We start from the raw sequence: 26,486 nt of genomic DNA on the forward strand, positions 1-26,486 counted from the left end.
AAAATCATCCAAATATCTCTCTCTTCTCTTTCACTAACAATCTTACTTCTTTATCCCACCACTTACGACCCTTTCTAATCTGCCCACCTCCCACGTTTCTCATGCCACAAGTATCTTTTGTGCAAGCCATCACTGCTACCCTAAATGCATCCCATTCCTCCCCACTCCCCTTACGTCCTTTGCTCTCACCTTTTTCCATTCTGCACTCAATCTCTCCTGGTACTATATATTTATTTATTTATTTATTTATTATATGTTGTCGCTGTCCCCCGCGTTAGTGAGGTAGCACAAGGAAGCATGAAAGAATGGCCCAACCCACCCACATACACATGTATATACATACAAGTCCACACACGCACATATACATACCTATACGTTTCAACGTATGGATATATATATACATACACAGACATATACATATAAACACATGTAAATAATTCATACTTGCTGCCTTAATTCATTCCTGTCGCCACCCCGCCACACATGAAATGACGCTCCTTCAACCCCTTCACTCGCACGAGGTAGCGCTAGGAAAAGACAACAAAGGCCACGTTCGTTCACACTCAGTCTCTACTTGTCATGTTTAATGCACGAAAACCATAGCTCCCTTTCCACATCCAGGCCCCACAAAGCTTTCCATGGTTTACCCCAGACGCTTCACATGCCCTGGTTCAATCCATTAACAGCACGCCCATCCCGGTATACCACACCGTTCCAACAACATTATGTGATTGCGAAGCATGGGCCATAGATAGGGTTGCGCAGAGGTGGGTGGATGTGTTGGAAATGAGATGCAGAAGCTGGTGACAGTTTGGTAAAGTGTGTGAAAGAAGAAAGCTGAGAGTAAATGTGAATAAGAGCAAGGTTATTAGGTACAGTAGAGTTGAGGGACAAGTCAATTGGGAGATAAGTTTGAATGGAGAAAAACTGGAGGAAGTGAAGTGTTTTAGATATCTGGGTGTGGATTTGGCAGAGGATGGAACCATGGAAGCGGAAGTGAATCATAGGGTGGGAGAGGGGGCAAAAGTCCTGGGAGCGTTGAAAAATGTGTGGAAGTCGAGAACGTTATCTTGGAAGGCAAAAATGGGTATGTTTGAAGGAATAGTGGTTCCAACAATGTTATATGGTTGCAAGGCGTAGGCTATAGATAGAGTTGTGCTGAGGAGGGTGGATGTGCTGGAAATGAGATTTTATAGAGTTGAGCCCAAACCTCCCATTGACACCAAGAATCTTTTAGTTCTCCCTTTTCATAATAATTTTACTGTGCTTCCCATGTTGCTTAAATCCTTTATTGTAAATGTTGCTTTTAGCAACAATAATACTATAAAGAATATCTTGATCAGGAATTCACCAGAAAATTCTCTTGGATGCATCTACAAAGTGCCTTGTGGAAATTGTGATCAATTTTATGTTGGTCAGGCTGGTAAGGATCTTTCTGTTAGACTTAAGCAACATAAATATAGTATAAGAATGGGACAAGAATCAAATGCCTTGTTTAATCACGTTAAGAACTATGATCATTATATTGACTGGAGTAATGCCATCTCAGTTATTAACTCTAACTCTATTAACAAGAGAAATATCATTGAATCTTCTATTGTTAGATGCACAAATAATTATAATCTTAATATTAGTGATGGTCTATACAAATTAGATAACTTTATTGTTGATAAAATATGTAAAACGATAACTTTATGAACATTCGTTGTATGTTTTGGACAATCACATGTTTACCAAATGGCGTCCTAGCTTCGTCTCTTCGAAGTATAACTGACTTATATTTCTCTCTTGTGTCTCCCCTGATGTGATTATTACACGAAAGTGCACTTGGGAACATCGTGTTTCATTTTCCCCGTAGACTCATAGAAATATATATGTATATATATATTATATATAGAGTGGCAGATATAGGGTGTTTTGGTCGAGGTGGTGTGCAAAGTGAGAGGGTTAGGGAAAATGATTTGGTAAACAGAGAAGAGGTAGTAAAAGCTTTGCGGAAGATGAAAGCTGGCAAGGCAGCAGGTTTGGATGGTATTGCAGTTGAATTTATTAAAAAGGGGGTGACTGTGTTGTTGACTGGTTGGTAAGGTTATTTAATGTATGTATGACTCATGGTGAGGTGCCTGAGGATTGGCGGAATGCGTGCATAGTGCCATTATACAAAAGCAAAGGGGATAAGAGTAAGTGCTCAAATTACAGAGGTATAAGTTTGTTGAGTATTCCTGGTAAATTATATGGGAGGGTATTGATTGAGAGGGTGAAGGCATGTACAGAGCTTCAGATTGGGGAAGAGCAGTGTGGTTTCAGAAGTGGTAGAGGATGTGTGGATCAGGTGTTTGCTTTGAAGAATGTATGTGAGAAATACTTAGAAAAGCAAATGGATTTGTATGTAGCATTTATGGATCTGGAGAAGGCATATGATAGAGTTGATAGAGATGCTCTGTGGAAGGTATTAAGAATATATGGTGTGGGAGGCAAGTTGTTAGAAGTAGTGAAAAGTTTTTATCGAGGATGTAAGGCATGTGTACGTGTAGGAAGAGAGGAAAGTGATTGGTTCTCAGTGAATGTAGGTTTGCGGCAGGGGTGCATGATGTCTCCATGGTTGTTTAATTTGTTTATGGATGGGGTTGTTAGGGAGGTGAATGCAAGAGTTTTGGAAAGAGGGGCAAGTATGAAGTCTGTTGTGGATGAGAGAGCTTGGGAAGTGAGTCAGTTGTTGTTCGCTGATGATACAGCACTGGTGGCTGATTCATGTGAGAAACTGCAGAAGCTGGTGACTGAGTTTGGTAAAGTGTGTGAAAGAAGAAAGTTAAGAGTAAATGTGAATAGGAGCAAGGTTATTAGGTACAGTAGGGTTGAGGGTCAAATAAATTGGGAGGTAAGTTTGAATGGAGAAAAACTGGAGGAAGTATAGTGTTTTAGATATCTGGGAGTGGATCTGGCAGCGGATGGAACCATGGAAGCGGAAGTGAATCATAGGGTGGGGGAGGGGTCGAAAATCCTGGGAGCCTTGAAGAATGTGTGGAAGTCGAGAACATTATCTCGGAAAGCAAAAATGGGTATGTTTGAAGGAATAGTGGTTCCAACAATATTGTATGGTTGTGAGGCGTGGGCTACAGATAGAGTTGTGCACAGGAGGGTGGATGTGCTGGAAATGAGATGTTTGAGGACAATGTGTGGTGTGAGGTGGTTTGATCGAGTAAGTAACGTAAGGGTAAGAGAGATGTGTGGAAATAAAAAGAGCGTGGTTGAGAGAGCAGAAGAGGGTGTTTTGAAATGGTTTGGGCACATGGAGAAAATGAGTGAGGAGATATGGACCAAGAGGATAAATGTGTCGGAGGTGGAGGGAACGAGGAGAAGTTGGAGACGAAATTGGAGGTGGAAAGATGGAGTGAAAAAGATTTTGTGTGATCGGGGCCTGAACATGCAGGAGGGTGAAAGGAGGGCAAGGAATAGAGTGAATTGGATTGATGTGGTATACCGGGGTTGATGTGCTGTCAATGGATTGAATCAGGGCATGTGAAGCGTCTGGGGTAAACCATGGAAAGCTGTGTGGGGCCTGGATGTGGAAAGGGAGCTGTGGATTCGGGCATTATTGCATGACAGCTAGAGACTGAGTTTGAACGAATGAGGCCTTTGTTGTCTTTTCCTAGCGCTACCCCGCACACATGAGGGGGAGAGGGATGGTATTCCATGTGTGGTGAGGTGGCGATGGGAATGAATAAAGGCAGACAATGTGAATTGTGTGCATGGGTATATATGTATGTGTCTGTGTGTGTATATATATGTGTACATTGAGATGTATAGGTATGTATATTTGAGTGTGTGGACGTGTGTGTATATATATGTGTATGGGGGTGGGTTGGGCCATTTCTTTCGTCTGTTTCCTTGCGCTACCTCGCAAACGCGGGAGACAGCGACAAAGCAAAATAAATAAAATATAAATAATATATATATATATATATACATATATATTTCAAAACACCCTCTTCTGCTCTCTCAACCATCTTCATTTTATTTCCACACATCTCTCTTACCCTTACATTCGTTCACACTCACATAGCGTTTATGATCTGCACATCCTTTACCACTTCTGAAACCATATTGTTCCTCCACAGTTCAGTGCTCCGTATGTGCCTTCACCTTCTCAATCACTGCTTTCCCATACAATTCAGCAGGCTTGTACCTATGTAGGTTGAACACTTCCCCTTGCTTTTATGCAGTGGCACTATACATGCATTTCATCAGTCAAAAGGCACCTCACCGTGATCGATACATACGTTAAAAATCCAAACCAACCAATCAACAACACAATCACCCCCCTGCCCTTTCTTAGGAAATTATATATATATATATATATATATATATATATATATATGTGTGTGTGTGTGTGTGTGTTTAACAAATGGCATCTTAGCTTCATCTCTTCGATGTATATCAACGGACTGTTATATTTTTCTCTTGTGTCTCCCCTGATGATGTGATATTTACACAAAAGTGCATTTGGGAACTTTTTGTGTTTCATTTTCCCTGTAGACTCATAGGAATATTTTTTTTTTTATTATTTTGCTTTGTCGCTGTCTCCCGCGTTTGCGAGGTAGCACAAGGAAACAGATGAAAGAAATGGCCCAACCCACCCCCATACACATGTATATACATACACGTCCACACACACAAATATACATACCTATACATCTCAATGTAAACATATATATACACACTCAGACATATACATATATAGACATGTACATAATTCATACTGTCTGCCTTTATTCATTCCCATCGCCACCCTGCCACACATGAAATAACAACCGCCTCCCCCCAAATGTGAGTGAGGTAGTGCTAGGAAAAGAAAACAAAGGCCACATTTGTTTACACTCACTTTCTAGCTGTCATGCAATAATGCACTGAAACCACAGCTCCCTTTCCACATCCAGGCCCCTCTGAACTTTCCATGGTTTACCCCAGACGCTTCATATGCCCTGGTTCAATCCATTGACAGCACATCGACCCCGGTATACCACATTGTTCCAATTCACCCTATTCCGTGCACGCCTTTCACCCTCCTGTATGTTCAGGCCCCGATCACTCAAAATCTTTTTCACTCCATCTTTCCACCTCCAATATGGTCTCGCACTCCTCCTCGTTCCTTCCACCTCTGACACATATATCCTCTTGGTCAATCTCTTCTGCTCTCTCAACCACACTCTTTTTATTACCACACATCTCTCTTACCCTATTATTACTTACTCGATCAAACCATCTCACACCACATATTCTCCTCAAACATCTCATTTCCAGCACATCCACCTTCCTCCGCTCAACTCTATCCATAGCCCACGCCTCGCAACCATATAACATTGTTGGAACCACTATTCCCTCAAACATACCCATTTTTGCTTTCCGAGATAATGCTCTCAACTTCCACACATTCTTCAATGCTCCCAGAACTTTCGCCCCCTCCCCCACCCTATGATTCACTTCCACTTCCATGGTTCCATCCGCTGCCAAATCCACTCCCAGATATCTAAAACACTTCACTTCCTCTAGCTTTTCTCCATTCAAACTTACCTCCCAATTGACTTGACCCTCAACTCTACTGTACTGTACCTAATAACCTTGCTCTTATTCACATTTACTCTCAGCTTTCTTCTTTCACACACTTTACCAAACTCTATCACCAGCTTCTGCAGTTTCTCACACGAATCAGCCACCAGCACTGTATCATCAGCGAACAGCAGCTGACTCACTTCCCAAGCTTTCTCATCCACAACAGACTGCATACTTGCCCCCTCTTTCCAAAACTCTTGCATTCACCTCCCTAACAGAATCCCATCCATAAACACATTAAACAACCATGGAGACATCACACACCCATGCCGCAAACCTACATTCACTGAGAACCAATCACTTTCCTCTCTTCCTACACGTACACATGCCTTAAATCTTCGATAAATACTTTTCACTGCTTCTAACAACTTGCCTCCCACACCATATATTCTTAATACCTTCCACAGAGCATCTCTATCAACTCTTATCATATGCCTTCTCCAGATCCATAAATGCCACATACAAATCCATTTGCTTTTCTAAGTATTTCTCACATACATTCTTCAAAGCAAACACCTGATCCACACATCCTCTACCACTTCTGAAACCACACTGCTCCTCCCCAATCTGATGCTCTGTACATGCCTTCACCCTCTCAGTCAATACCCTCCCATATAACTTCCCAGGAATACTCAGCAAACTTATACCTCTGTAATTTGAGCACTCACTTTTTTCCCCTTTGCCTTTGTACAATGGCACTATGCAAGCATTCCACCAATCCTCAGGCACCTCACCATGAGACATGCATACATTAAATAACCTTACCAACCAGTCCAGAATACAGTCATCCCCTTTTTTAATAAATTCTACTGCAATACCAACCAAACCTGCTGCCTTGCCGGCTTTCATCTTCCGCAAAGCTTTTACTACCTCTTCTCTGTTTACCAAATCATTTTCCCTAACCCTCTCACTTTGCACACCACCTCGACCAAAACACCCTATATCTGCCACTCTTATCATCCAACACATTCAACAAACCTTCAAAATACTCACTCCATCTCCTCACATCACCATTACTTGTTATCACCTCCCCATTAGCCCCCTTCACTGAAGTGCCCATTTGCTCCCTTGCCTTACGCACTTTGTTTACCTCCTTCCAAAACATCTTTTTATTCTCCCTAAAATTTAACGATACTCTCTCACCCCAACCCTCATTTGCCCTCTTTTTCAACTCTTGCACCTTTCTCTTGACCTCCTGCCTCTTTCTTTTATACATCTCCCTCTCATTTGCATTATTTCCCTGCAAAAATCTTCCAAATGCCTCTCTCATCTCTTTCACTAATAATCTTACTTCTTCATCCCACCACTCACTACCCTTTCTAATCTACCCACCTCCCACACTTCTCATGCCACAAGCATCTTTTGCGCAAGCCATCACTGATTCCCTAAATATATCCCATTCCTCCTCCACTCCCCTTATGCCCTTAGTTCTCACCCTTTTCCATTCTGTACTCAGTCTCTCCTGGTACTTCCTCACACAAGTCTCCTTCCCAAGCTCACTTACTCTCACCGCTCTTTTCACCCCAACATTCCCTCTTCTCTTCTGAAAACCTCTACAAATCTTCACCTTCGTCTCCACAAGATAATGATCAGACATCCCTCCAGTTGCACCTCCCAGCACATTAACATCCAAAAGTCTTTCTTTCGCATGGCTATCATTAATGGGAAGGCCTTGATTAGGGCCTCAGCTGTCTGTGCATGTTAGCTTAAAAGAAAAAAAAATCTGCTAAACATTTTTAACGATGTTCTCAAATGTGAAATATTAGCTGGAATTAATGTTCTCCATTATAGGTATTGCCTTTTTGAGAGGTGCTTATTTTGCAGGTAATGATAACCAGGCTCAATCAAAGATAGCTAAGGAACTGCCAATGCTTAACATGCTTATAATGATTTGTCAAAATTTAAGTATATTCTATGAGTTTATTAGTGTAGATGAGGCTGTGATTCCTTATCATGGTTATCACAGTACCGAACTGTTCGTTAAAAGCAAATCTGTCAGAATTAGATGGAAAATGTGGATATTGTTTTGTGCAGTCTGCTTTCCATGCTACTTTTCTATCTGTTATGGAGAAGTAGGAAACCGTATGTTGCCTTTGGGATTTCATTTTGTCCTATAAGTGCTTCACTTTGTCAGTACAAACTAGAGTTTTGTGTTTTTTGATAATCTTTTTATAAATTAATGACTGAGATGATTTTGTGAAATTTATGTGTACTGCCTATGCTTTATATATCCCATCAGACTATAAAATGAAAATACAGTAAACCCTTGATTTAATGGACTAATTAAGGGTTGTCCGTTAATGCTGTAAGTCTGTTAAATCAAAAGTAACCTATTTCTGCACCACATTTAAGTTCACACACTTTCTTTTAACTCCTCTATCACAGTAGGGTTTAGTGTGTGGTATGATAGATGGGCGGCAGGCACCCGGCAGTGTGGGAGCACTTGCCGGGCAGAGGCAGGAGTCAGACTGAAATAGAGGTGATGCCACCCCTCTCCTGTGAAATGATAATTCTTTATAATAATGTGAGTACAGACTACTTGCTTTCATTGCACCTCGTACATGGTGCAATGAGTAGGATTCAAACCTACATGGGAAAATCCCAAGTTATCCTAAGGCTGCTCACCCTCTTCAGATGAGGCGCAAGTAAGGAAATTGCTTTTGATGGAGAAACCAGTCCAGAAAAAGGAGATGGAAGCTTTATACAAAAAATGGGGAATCATGGCCTGCATCTCCTCAGCCCACTTCCTCCAGTCCAAGGGATGTGCCAAAGCAGCGGTAAAGGCAGCCAAACGGGTGTTGAGGGGCAACATGGGTGTTGGAGGTATCCTGCACAACAGTAAAGTGACTCAGGCTATGCTTCAATGTCTCAGCAACCCCCAGTGAGAGGGGGATAAGCTACTTACACAGCTGGCAGCAGGAAGACAGTTGGGAGATGGTGTTTTAGCAGCACAGCAACATTATCTGATAAACTGGCGATGGAGAACTGCTTTGCAAAACAGGGAGTAGGCCATAGCAGAGAGCCAGGTTTGTGTGCTGGGTGGCACAGCAGGTGACACCACTGCATTGCCCCAGCTGTCCATGGGCAATGTCCTGCATGCAGGACATTGCTCTGAAGGTGTAGGACAGGTCAGGCATGGTTGTGGAGGTGAAGCTGCATAGAAAATACCTGCTTTCATTACACCTTTTACAATCACTTGATGCCATTTGAATTGCAAGGATTGCAAAATTATTTGATGAATAAAGTCATTTCTGAATAACAGAAACACTCTGTATACAATCTGACCACACTATAGCTTAAGGCAGACTGAGACAGAATCAAAGCGAGTCTACCCCTCTCTGCCAAAAACAATTGCAATATGCAATGTGCATGGTGTGGTGCTTGAGATTATTTATTTCTTTTTTAATTATTATCAATTTACTGCATTATAATTTGTCCATTGAATCCAAAATACATTATATCAAGATCCATTAAATCAAGGGTTTACTGTAATTTTATTTATTAAGCTGACATCATGTTACTCTCACAGTTGTTAAAGAAGAATGTACGAGATCGCCTAGGGTGTTCACGAGGTCGACATGGTGCTGCTGAAGTCAAGGCGCATGATTTCTACAAGTCAGTCAACTGGAAAAGATTAGAAGCAGGGATGTGTGACCCCCCCTTTGTCCCAGATGTAAGTTACACATTGGAAATAAGTGACCTTTTTACTGTATTAAGATATTACTTGACTGTAAACCAAATATATATTGATGGGTCTGCATGTGCAGTCTTGACATTTCCAGGCAATCTCATGTACAAATTTCCTGGAGGACTTTTCTTCAAAGATATTTTTTTACTTGTATTATAGACGTCATGTTTAGTATGTTTCTTTGTGCAGTTTCTCTGTATACAGGCAGCTAGACCATATCTGCATACATTTTTCCTAAATTTGCTGCATCTTTTGCATTTAATGTGATTCTACAAAACCTAACATATTGTTTTGTCTTATTATCTCACCATGTCATAAGAAAAAATTTCTGCTTGTAGTTTGTATGTGGTTAAGTCACTGAATCTTTGGGTCTTAATGCAATGTATAAGTGTAGGTTACATTGCTTAAATCATTTATCCATGTTAAACATTTCTAGTACACATTCTTGTTCTAATTGTTTTTTTATCAATCTTTTTTTTTTTTTTTTCCGCGTTTGATCAATCTTCTTTCTTTCAAACTATTCGCCATTTCCCGCGTTAGCGAGGTAGCGTTAGGAACAGAGGACTGGGCCTTTTTTGGAATATCCTCACCTGGCCCCCTCTGATCAATCTATATACTGTTATTTCTCTCATCTTTGATTTGTCTTGCAAATCAAAGATGATATACATTCCAAGGAAATATACTTGTTTGGACTCTCTTCAGCCTTATGTTCTGTCTGGAGGTAACAACCAACACTCACCTAATGCACACATCCTCTGTCACTCCTTAAACCATATTGTTCCTTTCCAGTCTGGTGCTGTTTTCATGCCACCACCCTCTCACTCACCATTCTTCAATACAACTTACCAGGTACACTCAATAAACTTCTAAATCTGTAATTCAACCTTTTGATTTTTCCACATACCTTTATACAGTGGTGCTATAAAGGTATTCTGTTAGTCCTCAGACTCCTCACCTTGAGCCGTACATACATTGAAAATCCAACTACTCAGTCAACAACACAATCACCCTACTTTTCTTCACTCCATCTAATGCAAGGATTTCACAACCTCTTATCTTTTCACCAGACCACTTGCCATGACTGTCTGACTTTGCATAATTTTAAATAAAAACCCCATATGTGCCACGATTTCAGTGAACACATTCAACAATCCTTCAAAATGCTCACTCCATATACTCTTTACCTTATGCCTGTTTTCACTTCCCATTTCCCCTTTCACTTATGTTTCCATTTTTTCCCTTTTTTCCTCAAACTATTAACCTCTTTCCAAAACTTTTTCTTATTCTCTTATGGAATGGGAGTTTGAATGGGGAGAACTGGAGAAAGTAGATTGGTTTAGATACATGGAAGAGACATGGCAACGAATGGAATTATGAGAGCTGAAGTGAGCCATTGGGTGGGTGGGTGGTTGGGCAAAGGTCTTGGGTGTAGTAAGGAATGTGTGGAAGAAGAGATCACAAAGTACAGAAGATGTGGATGAATTAGAAATGAAATATTGGAGGACAGTATGTGGTGTGAGAAGGGTTGATTGAAAAAGAATTGATATGGTAAGAGAGATGTGGCTGTAAGGGGAATATGTAATAGAGAGCTGAAGAGGCATGCAGAAATGGTCTGAGCATATGAAGAGTATGACTGAGAGAGTATACATATCAGAAGTGGAGAGAACAAGGAAAATGGAGAAAGCATGGAGGGGTGGAAGGATGGAGTGAAAGCTTTGAGTGTTTAGGGCCTGAATATGCAAGAGGGTGTGAGGTGTGCAGATGATAGAATAAGGATATGTTATGCATGGGGTGATGTGCTGTCAGTGGGCTGAACCAGGGCATATGAAGCTGTTATGGGAAACCATGGAAAGGCCTGTGGGGCCTGGATGTGGGTAGTATGTTCTGGTTTCAGTGTGTTATACACTATGGCTAAAGATTGGATGTGAGAAAATGAGGCCATTCCTTCATTTGTTCCTGATGCTACCTTGCTAATGTGGGAAACAGCAAACAAGTATGAATAGAAATAATGTATATCCCTGGAGACAGGGGAGAAAGAGAACTTCCCTGCATGTTATAGAAGTTGACTAGGGAATCAGAGTTGGGAGCTGGAATTCATAGCATTCTAGTATTTTGTTATTAAAAGTGGAACCAAAGGAGCCAAGTGAGGAGTTCTGAATATTTTTTTTTTTTTTTTTTTTCCGCTGTCTCCCGCGTTTGCGAGGTAGCGCAAGGAAACAGACGAAAGAAATGGCCCAACCCACCCCCATACACATGTATATACATACGTCCACACACGCAAATATACATACCTCCACAGCTTTCCATGGTTTACCCCAGACGCTTCACATGCTTTGATTCAATCCACTGACAGCACGTCAACCCCGGTATACCACATCGCTCCAATTCACTCTATTCCTTGCCCTCCTTTCACCCTTCTGCATGTTCAGGCCCCGATCACACAAAATCTTTTTCACTCCATCTTTCCACCTCCAATTTGGTCTCCCTCTTCTCCTCGTTCCCTCCACCTCCGACATATATATCCTCTTGGTCAATCTTTCCTCACTCATTCTCTCCATGTGCCCAAACCATTTCAAAACACCCTCTTCTGCTCTCTCAACCACGCTCTTTTTATTTCCACACATCTCTCTTACCCTTACGTTACTTACTCGATCAAACCACCTCACACCACACATTGTCCTCAAACATCTCATTTCCAGCACATCCATCCTCCTGCGCACAACTCTATCCATAGCCCACGCCTCGCAACCATACAACATTGTTGGAACCACCATTCCTTCAAGCATACCCATTTTTGCTTTCCGAGATAATGTTCTCGACTTCCACACATTCTTCAAGGCTCCCAGAATTTTCGCCCCCTCCCCCACCCTATGATCCACTTCCGCTTCCATGGTTCCATCCGCTGCCAGATCCACTCCCAGATATCTAAAACACTTCACTTCTGAATATGTGTGGATATAATCAAGATGAGCAGGAGAGATAGGGAGCATGTTTGAGAAGAGAAACCTGGATTTTTTTTTTCTATTGAAAAAAGGGGAAGGAGGAAGAATGGTCTTTGATTCTCTTAGGGGTAAATTCAGGATTTAGTGTGTGGGCAAGTGCTAAGGAAGGAGTAGCTGCTTAAGGAGAATGGGTATGCGTTAAACAGTGTGAGTGAGTGAGCCCCAGACTGATGTAGGTAACTATGAAAATGGATTACAAGAGGTGGCTGATCATCATTGCTAATGCATTTGAAGATGAGAGATGTAAGGAAGAGAATCAAATGTTTCAAGAGGAGTTGAGTGAGTGTGTTAGAAATTTTGGTGCAAGAGATTGAGTATTAATGATGGAGGATTTGAAGGCAAGATGTAGTGTGGCAATGTGGCAGTAGTAGGCTTACTTAGCGGCATAGGCTACCTAGTGTTGTGAATGAAAATAATGAACAACATGTTGAGTTATGGGTTGAATGAGGGACCTGTATAAGTATACATGAGTGAGTTGGGGTGATGGAAAGAGGGCAGTTTTGGATTATGTACTACTTGATTGGGATGCAAAGGAGAGACTTGTGGATGTGCTGAATGGGTTAACTGGTGGGATGTCTGGTCGTTATGTTGTGGAGGTGAGGATGAGAGTTTGTAGAGGAGGTGTATAGGTCAGTCATCGGCTTGATGGCAATTGCTGATTGGCCTGAATAATGAGAAAGCAGCCACTATCACCCTAGAGTTGGCCTTAAAAGGTCCTGATCTATATATTCTTTGGGAATATTTCAAATGCTTATGGGACATTGTCAGGGAGAGAAGAGGTTTTTCATTTCAACGACCAAAATCTGCATTTTAGTTGAATTATTGCAAATACATTACTTTTGGGGGAGCACAGATTTTAGGATGTAAAGAATTGGAAGGTGAGTACACAGGTTATAGAGTGATATTAGCAGAAATAGCAAGAGTTACCTGTAATGACAAAGACATTTTTTTTTTTTTTTTTTTTTTTTTTTTTTTTATACTTTGTCGCTGTCTCCCGCGTTTGCGAGGTAGCGCAAGGAAACAGACGAAAGAAATGGCCCAACCCCCCCCATACACATGTACATACACACGTCCACACACGCAAATATACATACCTACACAGCCTTCCATGGTTTACCCCAGACGCTTCACATGCCTTGATTCAATCCACTGACAGCACGTCAACCCCTGTATACCACATCGCTCCAATTCACTCTATTCCTTGCCCTCCTTTCACCCTCCTGCATGTTCAGGCCCCGATCACACAAAATCCTTTTCACTCCATCTTTCCACCTCCAATTTGGTCTCCCTCTTCTCCTCGTTCCCTCCACCTCCGACACATATATCCTCTTGGTCAATCTTTCCTCACTCATTCTCTCCATGTGCCCAAACCATTTCAAAACACCCTCTTCTGCTCTCTCAACCACACTCTTTTTATTTCCACACATCTCTCTTACCCTTACGTTACTTACTCGATCAAACCACCTCACACCACACATTGTCCTCAAACATCTCATTTCCAGCACATCCATCCTCCTGCGCACAACTCTATCCATAGCCCACGCCTCGCAACCATACAACATTGTTGGAACTACAATTCCTTCAAACATACCCATTTTTGCTTTCCGGGATAATGTTCTCGACTTCCACACATTTTTCAAGGCTCCCAAAATTTTCGCCCCCTCCCCCACCCTATGATCCACTTCCGCTTCCATGGTTCCATCCGCTGACAGATCCACTCCAAGATATCTAAAACACTTCACTTCCTCCAGCCTCTCACCATTCAAACTCACCTCCCAATTGACTTGACCCTCAACCCTACTGTACCTAATAACCTTGCTCTTATTGACATTTACTCTTAACTTTCTTCTTCCACACACTTTACCAAACTCCGTCACCAGCTTCTGCAGTTTCTCACATGAATCCGCCAGCAGCGCTGTATCATCAGCGAACAACAACTGACTCACTTCCCAAGCTCTCTCATCCCCAACAGACTTCATACTTGCCCCTCTTTCCAAAACTCTTGCATTTACCTCCCTAACAACCCCATCCATAAACAAATTAAACAACCATGGAGACATCACACACCCCTGCCGCAAACCTACATTCACTGAGAACCAATCACTTTCCTCTCTTCCTACACGTACACATGCCTTACATCCTCGATAAAAACTTTTCACTGCTTCTAACAACTTGCCTCCCACACCATATATTCTTAATACCTTCCACAGAGCATCTCTATCAACTCTATCATATGCCTTCTCCAGATCCATAAATGCTACATACAAATCCATTTGCTTTTCTAAGTATTTCTCACATACATTCTTCAAAGCAAACACCTGATCCACACATCCTCTACCACTTCTGAAACCACACTGCTCTTCCCCAATCTGATGCTCTGTACATGCCTTCACCCTCTCAATCAATACCCTCCCATATAATTTACCAGGAATACTCAACAAACTTATACCTCTGTAAAGACATTTAGGAGTATAAAAAGTGAATTGAAAGTTAACGTATATGATATTGTTGATGTAAAATATACTTTGTTGAATGAAAAATAGAAATATGATAAGAGTTTGAATATACGGAAAACTTTTTCACCATGGATAATGGAGAGGAAACTCAGGTATCAGCTAGTTGATGAGCTGAGACTTTGCTGAGTTTTAAGCATAGACAGAAATGCGAACTATCAATTGTTAGGAAAAGTGTTATAGCACACGTATGACAGAAAAATGGTCAGTAACATGTAGTAATTAGGAGGTAGGGAAGTCGTCCAAATCTGGCAGCTGCAACCTTGGGTACTGAGCCTTGCTGGATCTTGTAGTTTGTTAGTCATATTTTGTTTTGATAAATGAAAAAAAAATGTGAAAAATTTTGCATTTCTATATTGCTATTTTTTGTTCAAATTACTTTACATTGTACTGTACATCAATAGAATATTATCACTGGGATAGGGGATTAAGAATACTTCCCACGTATTCCCTGCGTGTCGTAGAAGGCGACTAAAAGGGGAGGGAGCGGGAGGCTGGAAATCCTCCCCTCTCGTTTTTTTTTTAATTTTCCAAAAGTAGGAACAGAGGGGGGCCAGGTGAGGATATTCCACAAAGGCCCAGTCCTCTGTTCTTAACGCTACCTCGCTAACGCAGGGAAATGGCGAATAGTTTAAAAGAAAGAAAAGATGTATTTATTTATTATACTTTGTTGTTGTCTCCTGCGTTAGCAAGGTAGCGCAAGGAAACAGATGAAAGAATGGCCCTAGCCTCCCACGTACACATGTTTATACATACACGTCCACACATGCACATATACATATCTATACATTTCAACGTATGCATGTATATACATACACAGACATATACATATATACACATGTACATAATTCATACTTGCTGCCTTTATCCATTCCCGTTGCCACTCCGCCACACATGAAATGACAACCCCCCTCCCCCCACACGCACACAAGGTAGCGCTAGGAAAAGACAACAACGGCCACATTCGCTCACACTCAAGTCTCTAGCTGTAATGTATTATGCCCTGAAACCACAGCTCCCTTTCCACATCCAGGCCCCACAGAACTTTCCATGGTTTACCCCAGATGCTTCACATGCCTTGATTCAATCCATAGACAGCATGTGGACCCCGGTATACTGCATCATTCCAATTCACTCTATTCCTTGCACGCCTTTCACCCTCCTGCATGTTCAGGCCCCGATCACTCAAAATCTTTTTCACTCCATCCTTCCCCCTCCAATTTGGTCTCCCACTTCTCCTCATTCCCTCCATCTCTGACACATATATCCTCTTTGTCAATCATTCCTTACTTAATTTCCATGCGACCAAACCATCTCAATATACACTCTTCTGCTCTCTCAACCACACTCTTTTTATAACCACACGTCTCTCTTCCCCTTTCATTACTTACTCGATCAAACCACCTCACACCATGTATTGTCCTCAAACATCCCATTTCCAACACATCCACCTTCCTCCGCATAACTCTATCCATAGCCCATGCCTCGCAACCATATAACATTGTTGGAATCACTATTCCTTCATACATACCCGTTTTTGCTTTCTGAGATAATGTTCTCCCCTTCTACACATTCTTCATTGCTTCCAGAACCTTCGCCCCCTCCCCCACCTTGTGACTCACTTCCACTTCCATGGTTCCATCTGCTGCCAAATCCACTCCCAGATACCTAAAACACTTCACTTCCTCCAGTTTTTCTCCATTCAAACTTACCTCCCAGTTGACTTGTCCCTCAACCCTACTGTACCTAATAACCTTGCTCCTACTCACACCTACTCTCAGTTTTCTTCTCTCACAAATTTTACCAAACTCTGCAGCTTCTGCAGTTTCTAACTGTATCATCAGCGAACAACAACTGACACTTCCCAAGCTCTCTCATCTAAATCAGACAGCATACTTACCCCTCTCTCCAAAACTCTTGCATTCACTTCCCCAACAACCCCATCCGTAAACAAATTAAACCACGCACCCCTGCCACAAACTGACATTCACTGGGAACCAATCACTTTCCTCTCCTCCCACTCATGCACATGCCTTACATCCTCGATAAAAACTTTTCACTGCTTTTAGCAACTTGTCTCCCACACCATATACTCTCAATACCCTCCCCAGAGCATCCCCATCAACTCCACCACATGCCTTCCCCAGATCCACACATACCACGTACAAATCCATTTGTTTTTCTAAGTATTTCTCGCATACATTCTTCAAAGCAAACACCCGATCTACACATCCTCTACCACTTCCTAAATCACACCGCTCTCCCCCCCCACCCCCCCACCCCCCACCCCCACAATCTGATGCTCTGTACATGCCTCCGCCTTCTCAATCAATACTCTACCATACAACTTCCTAGGAATACTCAACTAACTTATACCTCTCTAATTTGAACACACCTTTATCCCCTATGCCTTTGTACAATGGCACTATGCATGCATTCCCCCAATCCTCGGGTACTTCACCATGAGCCATACATACATTGAATATCCTCACCAACCAGTCAACAACACAGTCACCCCATTTTTTAATAAATTCCACTGCAGTACCATCCAAACCCTCTGCCTTGCCGGCTTCATCTTCCGCAAAACTTTCACTACCTCTTCTTTGTTTACCAAATCATTCTCCCTGACCCTCTCACTTCGCACACCAACCTCGACCAAAACACCCTATATCTGCCACTCTGTCATCCAACACATTCAACAAACCTTGAAAATACTCACTACTTGTTATTACCTCCCCATTAGCCCCCTTCACCAATGTTCCCATTTGTTCTCTGTCTTATGCACTTTATTTACCTTTTTCCAAAACATCTTTTTATTCTCCCTAAAATTTAATGATACTCTCTCACCCCAACTCTCACTTGCCCTCTTTTTCACCTCTTGCACCTTTCTCTTGACCTCCTGTCTCTTTCTTTTATACATCTCCCAGTCATTTGCATTATTTCCCAGCAAAAATTGTCCAAATGCCTCTTTCTTCTCTTTCACTAATAATCTTACTTCTTTTTCCCACCACTCACTACCCTTTCTAATCTGCTCACCTCCCACATTTCTCATGCCACAAGCATCTTTTGCACAAGCCATCACTGCTTCCCTGAATACATCCCATTCCTCCCCCACTCCCCTTACGTCCTTTGCTCTCACCTTTTTCCATTCTGCACTCAGTCTCTCCTGGTACTTCCTCACACAAGTCTCTTTCCCAAGCTCACTTATTGTCACCACTCTCTTCTTTTCTGAAAACCTCTACAAATCTTCACCTTCACCTCCACAAGATAATGATCAGACATCCCTCCAGTTGCACCTCTCAGCACATTAACTTTCAAAAGTCTCTCTTTCACGTGACTATCAATGAGCACGTAATCCAGTAATGCTCTCTGGCCATCTCTCCTACTCACATACGTATACTTATGTATATCTCTTTTTAAACCAGGTATTCCCTGTCACTAGTCCTTTTTCAGCACACAAATCTACAAGCTCCTCACCATTTCCATTTACAACACTGAACACCCCATGTACACCAATTATACCCTCAACTGCCACATTACTCACCTTTGCATTCAAAAACACCCATCACTATAACCCAGTCTCGTGCATCAAAACTGCTAACACACTCACTCAGCTGCTCCCGAAATGTTTGCCTCTCATGATCTTTCTTGTCCTGCCCAGATGCATAGGCACTAATAATCACCCATCTCTCTCCATCCACTTTCAGTTTTACCCATATCAATCTAGAGTTTGCTTTCTTACACTCTTATCACATACTCCCACAACTCCTGTTTCAGGAGTAGTGCTACTCCTTCCTTTGCTTGTGTTCTCTCACCAACTCCTGACTTTACTCCCAAACCACTCTTTGATTCACTCATAGCCGAAACATCCATGTTCCTTTCCTCAAACATACTACCTATCTCTCCTTTTTCCTCATCTTGGTTACATCCACATGCATTTAGACACACCAATCTGAGCCTTCGAGGAGGGTGAGCACTCCCCGCATGACTCCTTCTTCTGTTTCCCCTTTGAGAAAGTTGAAATATAGGAGAGGGGAATCGTATTATACATAGAAAAGTATTACATTGCACAGTGATGTAGCTTGCTCCTTTAGCGTGTACCCACTAATGGTTATATCTTTACTGCATTGCAGTCTGACCCAAGTCATTAATGCTGCATCAAAGGAAGCACTTTCTGCTTTAGGAATATATTTACACTTTGTCATTCCTTTATTTGTGTTACTGTCAGATATTAATTTATGTAGGTTCATTATGTTTCTCTTCAGGTAATATACAGTTGATAAGCCAGTTTCAAAAGTTTCACATATAACCTTTTCCAAATTAGAAAGTGACCTTTGTTTGCATTTTTTTAAACCACAACAGTCCTCTTGGCCTTTTGCTTTTCTTTGAAGCGTCTTAGTTATGTGCAGATGCAGGTTGAATATACTGATGAAGGGATGTTAAAGTGAGAGATGCCGTTATCCAGCTGGGAGTACTAGTTGACGGTAAAGCTCCAATGCACCACTTTGGTGAACGGCCAACCTGAGAACTAAATTTTCCCATTCTCAAATGGGTAGCAGGATTCACTGGCAGTTTGCTAGATTTGCCATTTTCCTAGAAGTGTCCAGAAAATGGGTGATGCTAGAAAATAAACAGGTGGATTGAGGAGATTTAATGTAATAGAGAGATATACATAAGTATATGTATGTAAGTAGGAGAGATGGCCAGAGAATACTATTGGATTATATGTTAATTGATAGGTGTGCAAAAGAGAGACTTTTGGATGTTAATGTGCTGAGAGGTGCAACTGGAGGGATGTCTGATCATTATCTTGTGGAGGCGAAGGTGAAGATATGTAGAGGTTTTCAGAAAAGAAGAGAGAATGTTGGGGTGAAGAGAGTGGTGAGAGTAAGTGAGCTTAGGAAGGAGACTTGTGTGAGGAAGTACCAGGAGAGACTGAGTACAGAATGGAAAAAAGTGAGAACGAAGGACGCAAGGGGAGTGGAGGAGGAATGGGGTGTATTTAGGGAAGCAGTGATGGCTTGCACAAAAGATGCTTGTAGCATAAGAAGCATGGGAGGTAGGCAGATTAGAAAGGTTAGTGAGTGGTGGGACAAAGAAGTAAGAGTATTAGTGAAAGAGAAGAGAGAGGCATATGGACAATTTTTGCAGGGAAATAATGCAAATGAGTGGGAGATGCATAAAAGAAAGAGGCAGGAGGTCAGGAGAAAGGAGCAAGAGGTGAAAAAGAAGGCAAATGAGAGTTGGGGTGAGAGAATATCATTAGATTTTAGGGAGAATAAAAAAATGTTTTGGAAGGAAGTAATTAAAGTGGGAAAGACAAGGGGACAAATGGGAACATCAGTGAAGGGGGCTAATGGGGAGGTGATAAATAGTGATGATGTGAGGAGATGGGGTGAGTATTTTGAAGGTTTGTTGAATGTGTTGGATGATAGAGTGGCAGATATAGGGTGTTTCGGTCGAGGTGGTGTGCAAAGTGAGAGGGTTAGGGAGAATGATTTGGTAAACAGAGAAGAGGTTGATTTGGTAAACAGAGAAGAGGTAGTAAAAGCTTTGCGGAAGATGAAAGCCGGCAAGGCAGCGGGTTTGGATGGTATTGCAGTGGAATTTACTAAAAATGGGGTGACTGTGTTGTTAACTGGTTGGTAAGGTTATTTAATGTATGTATAACTCATGGTGAGGTGCCTGAGAATTGGGGGAATGCTTGCATAGTGCCATTGTACAAATGCGAAGGAGATAAAAGTGAGTGCTCAAATTACAGAGGTATAAGTTTGTTGAGTATTCCTGGGAAATTATATAGGAGGGTATTGATTGAGAGGGTGAAGGCATGTACAGAGAATCAGATTGGGGAAGAGCAGTGTGGTTTCAGAAGTGGTAGAGGATGTGTGGATTGCTTTGAAGAATGTTTGTGAGAAATACTTAGAAAAGCAAATGGATTTGTATGTGGCATTTATGGATCTGGAGAAGGTATATGATAAAGTTGATAGAGATGCTCTGTGGAAGGTATTAAGAATATATGGTGTGGGAGGCAAATTGTGAGAAGCAGTGAAAAGTTTTTATCGAGGATGTAAGGCATGTGTACGAGTAGGAAGAGAGGAAAGTGATTGGTTCTCAGTGAATGTAGGTTTGCGGCAGGGGTGCATGATGTCTCCATGGTTGTTTAATTTGTTTACGGATTGGGTTGTTAGGGAGGTGAATGCAAGAGTTTTGGAAAGAGGGGCAAGTATGAAGTCTGTTGTGGATGAGAGAGCTTGGGAAGTGAGTCAGTTGTTGTTCGCTGATGATACAGCGCTGGTGGCTGATTCATGTGAGAAACTGCAGAAGCTAGTGACTGAGTTTGGTAAAGGGTGTAAAAGAAGAAAGCAGAGAGTAAATGTGAATAAGAGTAAGGTTATTAGGTACAGTAGGGTTGAGGGACAAGTCAGTTGGGAGGTAAGTTTGAATGGAGAAAAAGTGGAGGAAGTGAAGTGTTTTAGATATCTGGGAGTGGATTTGGCAGCAGATGGAACCATGGAAGCGGAAGTGAATCATAGGGTGGGGGAGGGGGCGAAAGTTCTTGGAGCGTTGAAGAATGTGTGGAAGTCGAGAACATTATCTTGGAAATCAAAAATGGGTATGTTTGAAGGAATAGTGGCTCCAACAATGTTATATGGTTGCGAGGCATGGCTATAGATAGAGTTGTTCAGAGGAGGGTGGATGTGCTGGAAATGAGATGTTTGAGGACAGTATGTGGTGTGAGATGGTTTGATCAAGTAAGTAATTGAAGGGTAAGAGAGATGTGTGGTAATGAAAAGAGTGTGGTTGAGAGAGCAGAAGAGGGTGTTTTAAAATGGTTTAGTCACATGGAGAGAATGAGTGAGGAAAGATTGACAATGAGGATGTATGTGTCAGAGGTGGAAGGAACGAGAAGTGGGAGACCAAATTGGAGGTGGAAAGATGGAGTGAAGATTTTGAGTGATCGAGGCCTGAACATGCAGGAGGGTGAAAGGCGTGCAAGGAATAGAGTGAATTGGAACGATGTGGTATACCGGGATCGATGTGCTGTCAGTGGATTGAACCAGGGCATGTGAAGTGTCTTGGGTAAACCATGGAAAGTTTTGTAAGGCATGGATGTGGAAAGGGAGCTGTGGTTTCGGTGCATTATACATGACAGCTAGAGAGTGAGTGTGAACGAATGTGGCCTTTGTTGTCTTTTCCTAGCGCTACCTCGCACACATGCGGGGGATGGGGCTGTCATTTCATGTGTGGTAGGGTGGCGACGGGAATGAATGAGGGCAGACAGTATGAATTATGTACATGTGTATATATGTATATGTCTGTGTGTGTATATATATATGTATACATTGAGATGTATAGGTATGTATATGTGCGTGTGTGGACGTGTATGTATATACATGTGTATGTGGGTGGGTTGGGCCATTCTTTCGTCCGTTTCCTTGCCCTGCCTTGCTAATGCGGGAGACAGCAACAAAGTATGATGAATAGATATAGATATATATATCATAAGAGATGGACTTTCTGAAGAATTTAAAGATGTTTAGAAAGTAATTAAGTTGAAGGACAATGAAATTGAGAGCAAAAGACAGTATGAGGAAGGTTTGTTAGTTACTGATAGACAGCTTGATTTTGTAATCCTATCTTGAGAAGAGATTAAAACGTGTATTTAGAGGATAAAAAGAAGGACTGAAATACAGTGCTGGGTCAAATTGTTGTAGTATGATCTGAGGTGGGTGTTTTAGTGGAAGGATCCCTAAAAGTATGCATATGTGGTGTATAAAATGGTTTCTGTTTGAATCATCTTTTATATGGCAGAAGAAAGTCTGTAGGATATAGATTGGTAAATATATTATTCTTAAGGTCTTCTTTCCCTTACTGATAGTTTTTTTTTTTCAACATGTGCATTCCATTCTCAGCAGTCCTTCAGACATCCTCAGACCCACAGAATTTATGTGTTTCTCATAACATTGTAATAAGAGGACAATGTGTAAGAGCAAAATAATAATCTTTAATGTAGCTTTTATATGCTGCACATGAATAGAAATGTTAATTCTTAACTATCAGAGTTTGATTCTTCATAAGTCATATATTTTCAGCCTCATGCAGTGTATGCAAAGGATGTGCTGGATATTGAGCAATTTAGTACAGTGAAGGGAGTCAACCTAGATGCTACAGATGACTCTTTTTACTCAAAATTCAACACTGGCTCTGTCTCAATCCCGTGGCAACAGGAAGTAAGTTTGTTTTGTGTTTAAGTACTGAAATTATGGATCCTGTTCCTGTGTTAGACAGCCAACAGAAGATAAAATAAAAGTAGTGAATGCACAGTTTTAGACATTATCCTTAGTAGTGATCTAAGTTTTGCTTTTCAGTCTATAAAACACTGTTGATACCATTCTACAGGAATCATCTGATAGCTGCTTATGATAGAGTGCCATGCAAAGCACATGATTGAACTTTCTGGGAATTTCTTAAATGTTTATTAAGACCCTTGGTGCTGAGATGATTGATGGCCAAGGCATTTAAGGATTGTACTTGTTGCCCACCTGTAAATGCAGGAAGCGTCTTTTATGATAAAGCAGCTATCACCTGATGATTAAGCTATTACATTTCTTCTAGGATTTTTTGGTAAACATGAAATTTGGTTTCCATTAATGTTGAAATTTGGAAGAAAGATATGAATGATTCATGATTGTTTACCTTGGAAGTACCTTTCTGAGGTGGAGTAGGTTGCATGGATTGTGCCATGGAGACATGTTTGTCTCCTTTGTATAGTCCAGAAATGAATAAGAGTGTAATAGATTGTAGACAGCACCCACATGTGATGGTTACTGTCATCATGATTTAGGAGTGTTAAACTGGTGCCTGGAACCATCTTGCCCCTTTTGTGTTGGTATCAATCTTTGCTTGCCTATTTCACCTTTGTCTAAAAAACCAGACTTTCCCTTCTTTAAAGCATGCCTTAGTGTAGCCCATCCCTAAGAAAGGAGACAGCCCTGACCCCACTCATTACCACCCCATTGCTCTCACTTCTCCTATCTCCAAAGTCTTTGGAATTCTCCAAAACTCTCTTTTTCTCAGACACTTAGTACCCCATTCCCTTCTTTCAGATTACCAGTATGGGTTTCACAGTGCTAGATCGACTGGTGATCTTCTCTCCTATATGGTCCACCTCTGGTCCTCCTCCCTGGGATTTTGGTGAAACTATTGTGGTAGCCCTCCATCTCCTTTCCTTTGGTTTCATTGCTTCTCTCTGTTCTCATACCTGTAATTTTCTCTCAGGCTGTTCTATCATTTTTTATTGATAGAGCAACTTCCTCCTCATATCATGTGAATAGTAATGTTCCTCAGGGTTCTGTCCTATCACCTGCTCCCTTTCTTTTCTTAGTAAGTGTTCTCCTCTCTTCTACCTCTAATACCATTTGCTTATGCTAATTAATTCACTTTACGTACTTTAACTCACTTTTCCTCCCCTTCTCTCTTTATTACTCATTCTCTCTCTTGTACTGACCATATTTTCTCTCTCATTTCTGACCTATGCAGCATTGCAGGCTAGGAAAGCATTAACTTTGTAGAGTTTAACGGTGCTAAATGTAATTTCTCCTTAAATCTCTTTTTAAGAATCATTCATTTCCCTCTGTTCAGTTTCAGAACACCACAATTCAGCCATGTAATAATATGAACGTGGGCATAATCATCTGCACTCTGTCCTGACAACCTCGCACAATCACCATCATAAAATCTGCTTCCCAAAATCTTAGAGTGGTGACTGAATGCCGTAATTCTTCTTGTGGGCAGGTGTTTCACATTTATGGTTTTTTTTTCACCCAAGTATGGAATACTGCTCACACATCTGAGGTGGCTCATTATTGATTAGAATTGAATCAATGCCTCCCATCTCATTAATTCTCCTGGTATCACCTCTCTTCATCCTTCCCATTCTGTATACTTCATTATTGCAGGTGTCTCTCAATTCTGTAGGTACTATTTTGGCCACTATTCTGATGAAATGTCTTCTCGTGTTCCCACTCTAAGGTTTGGACTTGTGGCAAGCTTTTGGCTTCTGCCTCCCACAGCTTCTGCATGGAGACTAGCCACTTGAGGACTGGTGGTTGTGATACTTCCTTCCTTCCTTGAACAATTGAAATGCAGAATTCTCTCCCTCCTTTTGTCTGTCCTCTTTCCCTCTTCATTTGCTTTTATCATGTCAATCTCAAAAAGGAAAAAAAAATCCACCGTGGTGTTTCACATTCCCTCTTGTATAGGTGTTTCTCTGGTTTTTACCGCAGAGAGCTAGCTTCCTGTGTGTCCTTGTCATTAACTAGACCATGAATTATTCTGCAGGCTGCTACATCACATAAGTACTATGTGGCCAATGGCAACTCGAGGGTGGGCCATTCTGATATCCCTTTCTTTCCCTACAACTTAAACCTTTGGAACTAGCTATTCCTTCATATCTTTTCTGATAGTCTAACAACTATGACATGGCCCTTTATGAAAGGCATGTTTTCCATATCCTCAAAAACTCTATGTTTTTCTTCTTTTCTCTCCCCTCCCACTCATTAACCTGCTTCTCATTTTAGTTAATGCAGTGACACATGATATTCCATATATGTGATGAGCTGCCTCCAGGAGTTGACTATGAGTTTCTCATATGTGGGATCTCATTTGTAAAAAGTCTGCATATCCATAAGGCTGTTAATTATTCAGAATTTACTTCTTGACATCTTAGAGGGTATTTGCACACACCTCACACCACATATTGTCCTCAATATGTAGTGTGAGGTGGTTTGATCGAGTAAGTAATAATAGGGTAAGAGAGATGTGTGGTAATAAAAAGAGTGTGGTTGAGAGACCAGAAGAGGGTGTTTTGAAATGGTTTGGTCACATGGAGAGAATGTGTGAGGAAAGATTGACAAAGAGGATATATGTGTAAGAGGTGGAGGGAATGAGAAGAAGTGGGAGACCAAATTGGAGGTGGAAAGATGGAGTGAAAAAGATTTTGAGTGATCTGGGCCTGAACATGCAGAAGGGTGAAAGGCGTGCAAAGAATAGAGTGAATTGGAACGATGTGGTATACCGGGGTCGACGTGCTGTCAATGGATTGAACCAGGGCATGTGAAGCGTCTGGGGTAAACCATGGAAAGTTCTGTGGGGCCTGGATGTGGAAAGGGAGCTGTGGTTTCAGTGCATTATTACATGACTGCTAGAGACTGAGTGTGAACGAATGTGGCCTTTGTTGTCTTTTCCTAGTGCTACCTCACACACATGAGGGGGGAGGGGTTGTTATTTCATGTGTGGCGAGGTGGCGATGGGAATGAATAAAGGCAGACAGTATGAATTATGTACATGTGTATATATTTATATGTCTGTTTGTATATATATATATGTATACGTTGAGATGTATAGGTATGTATATTTGCATGTGTGGATGTGTGTGTACATACATGTGTATGTGGGTGGGTTGGGCCATTCTTTCATCTGTTTCCTTGCGCTACCTCGCTAATGCGGGAGACAGCGACAAAGCAAAATGAATAAAAAAATGAATAAATAGATAAATAGTCTGTTCTGTCATCAAGAATTCTGAGGAGCTGTACTATTACTTTAGAGTATTTTGATATTGAATGAAAGATATCGGTGTTTAGAAAACACCGCCGAATATCTTCAAGCAGCAGG

General features: G+C 41.5%; 1 protein-coding gene across 2 annotated transcripts in view; it reads left to right on the forward strand.

Moving 5' to 3' along the window:
• Positions 1–26,486, forward strand: part of Gprk2 (G protein-coupled receptor kinase 2) — a 324,238-nt gene that overhangs the window by 288,802 nt on the left and 8,950 nt on the right. For both annotated transcript variants that reach the window (XM_071683094.1, XM_071683095.1), the window contains exons 11-12: positions 9,140–9,283; positions 22,907–23,044. In XM_071683094.1, coding sequence (XP_071539195.1) covers positions 9,140–9,283; positions 22,907–23,044 — 282 coding nt within the window. The remainder of the gene's footprint in view (positions 1–9,139; positions 9,284–22,906; positions 23,045–26,486) is intronic.

Source organism: Panulirus ornatus, chromosome 35 (genome assembly GCF_036320965.1).
Source record: "Panulirus ornatus isolate Po-2019 chromosome 35, ASM3632096v1, whole genome shotgun sequence".
Classification (NCBI taxonomy): Eukaryota; Metazoa; Arthropoda; class Malacostraca; order Decapoda; family Palinuridae; genus Panulirus; species Panulirus ornatus.